Raw genomic sequence first — 5,283 nt, 5'->3', positions numbered from 1 at the left:
TTATAGCATTATCATTTATTTTATCATACACTTTTAATTACATTGATTTATATGATTAAAATACATCAAAATTGTATGTTATAGAAAATTACTTAGTTTTTATATTATTATGATTCATCTATTTTTCTATTATTTTATTTTAATATTTAAAAATGTCATATTTTATATTTTAAAAATTTTACATCTATGAATATTTCTCAAAATTGTAAAGATTTTGATATTAATTATGAAAACATAGCTTCTTTAAATCAGCCATCATGAAATTTTAATACAAGAGTATACATTTCATAAAACTGCGAAATGCACTTCTCATTGTATTTTTTCTTTAATGTTACATACAAAATTTATTTTTTTTAACATACTTTTTGTATGTTAAAAAAAATAAACTTTTTTATCTTGATCTTAAGTACAAGTAAGTCTTGGCCTTGTAATTTTAGAGCATAATTTGCATGTTTAAATTTAACAAAAGTTTTTACACATGTAGACACCATAAATTCATGTGTTTCTGTTACAAATCAAAATTATTTGTGTATAAATCATTATAATTACATAATACTTTGCGCTAATAGTGAAGTAAGAATATATATACAGTTAAAAGAAAATAGTTATTCAAGAATTTTTAAATAATTGTTTAATTTGAATATTTTGATAGGAGAACAACCATAATGTATACAATGCTTGTAATAATTTACATGTAATATGTATTGTGTGTACATTATAGCAGCACATTATAGAAAGTATTTAAGACTAATATTTTTTTTCATAAATATATCGGCCATTTTTTGATATTCTCTCACATTTGGACGGCAGGATTTGGCTTTCTCAGTTTTGAGGATGAAGATGCTGTGGACCGATGCGTTGCAGAACATTTTGTCAGCTTGAATGGAAAGCAGGTATTGACCAACTCAACCAAATATATGTAAATATTAAAAAAAAGAACAAATATTTAAAAAATGTGATACTCCAATATAATTAAATTAATTATGACTGGTGGCTATTGATAAAAAAACAGAAATTGTTAGCGTATAATGCGGTCATATGTAACATGCCCTGTAAATTAATATATACAGTAATAAGTTAATTATTATGCGGCTTATTATTATTAAAGGTTTAGTATATTATATATCTTATTAGAGTAACTTATAGAACAAAGAAGTATAAGAAAGTACAGGTTACTACATAGGAAATAAGGAATATGCATTAATAAACACAATGATTTAGTAATATTTTAATTATTTTCATATTTAAAATGGTTGTGTAATCAAGTAGATTTAGTTTTTCAGCACACAAATTTACTTTTATCATATATTATCATTAAATGATTTGGCAATGTGTATATAAAATAGATTTTGTAATATTAGAAATTGTCGAAGTAATATCTATATATTTTTAAAATTAATATAAGATTTTTATTATCTTATATTGTATGTATGTGTCGGAGAAATAGATAAATATGAAATTTTGTTTAAGTTTTGATGGAAAATTGGTAATTCATATAGGATTAAGTATAAATTATTTCAATAATATTTTGAGTAATACTCCTACATTAATGTTAAAGCTTTCTCATTATCTTTGTTTAGTTATTGTATTATTGTTAATCACTTACATTATCATTTAGTGTATCTTCATATATATATATATATATTATATTAGTCCTTTCAAAATATAAGTAGATTGTAATGTATGTATTAAAAAAAAACTAATAGTTTATTTATTAATAATTTATATTTAAAGATTATAATATAATAAATATATAAAGCGTTGTTATAAGCTATTCACAATTTATGCAGTCTCAGGCAAGAATGTTATATAATTTAAAGTAGATTTATTATAAGTATAAAACTTCAAAGAGCAATATCAGCTATGCTGCAATATTTACTTATATATTACGCAATTACATTAAGTGCAAATTGTATTGCTTTCTCTTAATTTATACCTGTACTCCACTTGTACTTTTATTATTAGGTTAATAGTCATCACTTCAAAGTTAATTAATATGATTACGATTAGTTTATATACTGCAATATAAGCATTATTTTTTAATGTTGTCTTGTATAAAATCATGGCTGCATTGCTCAATTGTTCAATTGTTTTACAATTAATTATTATTAATATATACATATATATATATATGTATATAATAAATATTATTAACTGGTAATATGTTTATTTTTCTTATTTCTAGGTTGAGATTAAACGAGCAGAACCACGAGATTCTTCAAGCAAGATGAACGATAGTCATCAAGGTCAGTGGGGTCCGCCTCAACAAGGTGGACCACCGATGGGTATGGCTGGGAATATGGGACCGATGGGTGGTCCAAATGGTCAGATGGGTGGACCTATGATGGGTGGTCCTATGGGGCCTCCTGGAAATATGATGCAACAATATCAAGGTTGGGGTACAAGTCCTCAAACTGGGGGTTATGCCGGATATAGCACTCAGTATAATACTCAGGGATGGGGCGCACCACCAGGACCACCTCAGCAACAACAGATACCGCCTCCTCCACCACATCAATGGGGTAGCAGTTATAATGTTCAGCCAGCCGCTGCAACTCAAGGCTATGGAAGTTACGGTAAGTTCATGAAGTGTTTAATAATCGTTTATATGTTTCTTTTTTTAACTTTATTCCTTTCTATGGAATTATTTACCTATTTAAAAGAGACCTACTTCTAAATATACATAACGGTTTATTTAACCCTATCGCTACAAATGAGCGACTATAATCATTGATGTTATAAATATATATAACGGTTTGTTTAACTGTTTCGTTATAATGAGGGACTGTAATTGCTCTGTATAATAAGATGCCATTGATAAACAATGAGTGATTAAAGTCACTACATGAGAGGCCATATACATACGATGAACGACTATAGTCGCTAATTCTTTTGTATACACTTTCTTTCCCTGGATTTTACAGTCTTGAAAAATATTACACAACGTATTATATTATTAAAGTTTATTATTCAATGTTATTAAAGTCATAAATATTATCTTTTAAGGAAAGTTTTTAATAATTGTTCTTGTACAATGTATTCACTTTTAGTGCAATGGTTTATTCAATGGAATAATCATAGCGAATAGGATTCTTGTAGCGAAAGGGTTAATTATTATAGTATTTTATCTTATTATTCAATCAGTAACAAGCGTTTACATACGATAGAAGCTATGTTTCAAGGTATATTATCAAATACTCAAATAATTGTCATAAACGTAGAGGTATGTTGAATTTGTTTGATACAGTAAACTTCATAATGCAACATATAATGCAAATTCCTACAACATGCTAAAGATATTGCGAAGTTTATTTTCTCTAATGTGATGACTCTCGTGCAATGCGTTATATAAACAAAATGAATGAAATTATCAGTTTCAAATCAAATATGATTCATATTTTAGTTTATTTAAATATTATTAAACAAATTAAAATATAATCAATTGAACTGTGATACTGCTTCAATTTTGTTGTGTTCTTTATAAAATCATTTTGTTATCTTAACAAAAAAAGCACAAGGTACACAACTGACACAATATCCGTCCAAGCATGTTATTTGTATTATTCATAATAATACAAAATAAATTCATATATAATAGGACATCATATAATACGATTTTATATAACGCAATTTTATACAACGTGTAATATATTAACTGCGTTATTCGAGAGTCAATATTTTTTGAAATCTTTTTATAAGAAATAGTTATTACTAATGATCGTTTTTATTAATATTCATAGTTTTACAAACTCAACTTGCCTGCTACTTAAAAATAAATATTTCTGAATATGAAACTAAAATCAATTATTGATTATTAATATATGTCAATTCAGATTTTTTTAATTACAAATGACAAGTGAAATAAATGTTACTTTACTATACAATTCAATTTATAAATTATCTAACTATAAGAAGTCATCTTTTTTAATAGAGAGAGATGATATTAGATATCAACACTTTGCCAATCAAATGAAGAGATCTCTCCGCTTTAAAGGGAGATCTTACTTTAATCTTAAGATTTTTATAATACTCTAAATACATCTTTTGTTTTTGTAAAATATAATTTTTGTTTGTAGAGGAGGTTTCTTTTAAATTTTTATATGTTATATTATATTTTTATTTTTATTATTATTCTTATATTATTCATATTTTTATTCTTATTTTTATTATATTATATTACATTATTCTATTATATATGTAAATAATAGTTAGATATTTTCAATTTCATATTTAAATTTTTTTAATTTATTTCTAATTTATGCCTATTATTAGTAATATTTTTTTATTTTGTGATAAATATACAGTAAATTCTCGCGAATAAATAAAATTACGTTAGTAATGGGCAAAGTATTAACATGCTTGGATAATCATGTTAGTTCCTAATGTATAGTAACGTCTATTTCATTTTCATAATTTTATAAGGAAAGGTATAATAAATCATAATTATAAAAAAAATTAACATAACTTCGATCCTGTCCTCTCCTTTTCCATCCCGCTTGGAGAGGTTAATTAATGAGAAAAAAAAAAAGATAAGAAAATGAGTTAACTACCAACAGTAGTGGTACAAAATCCTTAATATTTTTTAATGCCCCCTGGAGGTTAAAATGCCATTTTAAAAAAGTGAAAAAAAAAAATAAATAATGAAAAAAAAAAAGAAAAGATTTTATATTCTAAAAAATATTGTCACAAGTTATGTTAATCCAGACTTTACAAAATTAATTCTAGAATATAAAATATACAATTTCATTTTTCATACCAAAAATCTAATCTCTTCCTCTAAAATTAGTATAAATCTATAGAAACATAAACATTATTACTTTATAATAGTCTCTTTCTTATCAATAACTGGTGCAAATGTTTTTCCTTTATCCTAAAGTATCCTAATTCAAACCTAATTCCTATACCTTAAAATGATATTCTTTACGTACAAGTTATAGATTGAATAAGTATTAATATTAATTGTAATCTCATTTATATTAAATGTAATCTCAATAAAATTGTAAATTCATAAATCTTATATATTCGAATTATAAATTTTTATGTCATTATTAAATTATTTATTATTTAAGTTATTTGTTTTTTAAATAACTGTTTGTAAATTGCTAAGTGTGGATTGACATAATATCTTTTAAAAAGTATTTTCATTTTTGATATATTGAACCTCATAATCTTATCTACAAAATTATGCTTGATTCTCTTCTTATTGCTACGTTATATTTTAACGAATTCTTCTTCTTTTTTTTTTCTTTTTTTTTTTCGTAAACTTTGTCTTCCTTCATAATC

General features: G+C 24.4%; 1 protein-coding gene across 1 annotated transcript in view; it reads left to right on the top strand.

Annotated features, from left to right (window-relative positions):
- LOC122517882 (heterogeneous nuclear ribonucleoprotein 27C) overlaps positions 1 to 5,283 on the top strand; it is a gene marked incomplete in the record, with an annotated part of 16,210 nt that overhangs the window by 8,031 nt on the left and 2,896 nt on the right. The window contains 2 exon segments of the mRNA XM_043636492.1: positions 811 to 893; positions 2,186 to 2,576. Coding sequence (XP_043492427.1) covers positions 811 to 893; positions 2,186 to 2,576 — 474 coding nt within the window.

Source organism: Polistes fuscatus, unplaced genomic scaffold (assembly GCF_010416935.1).
Source record: "Polistes fuscatus isolate 324 unplaced genomic scaffold, CU_Pfus_HIC Scaffold21, whole genome shotgun sequence".
NCBI classification, from domain to species: domain Eukaryota; kingdom Metazoa; phylum Arthropoda; class Insecta; order Hymenoptera; family Vespidae; genus Polistes; species Polistes fuscatus.
The sequence above is the reverse complement of the archived record's forward strand: the minus strand, read 5'-3'. Positions and strand labels throughout refer to the sequence as shown.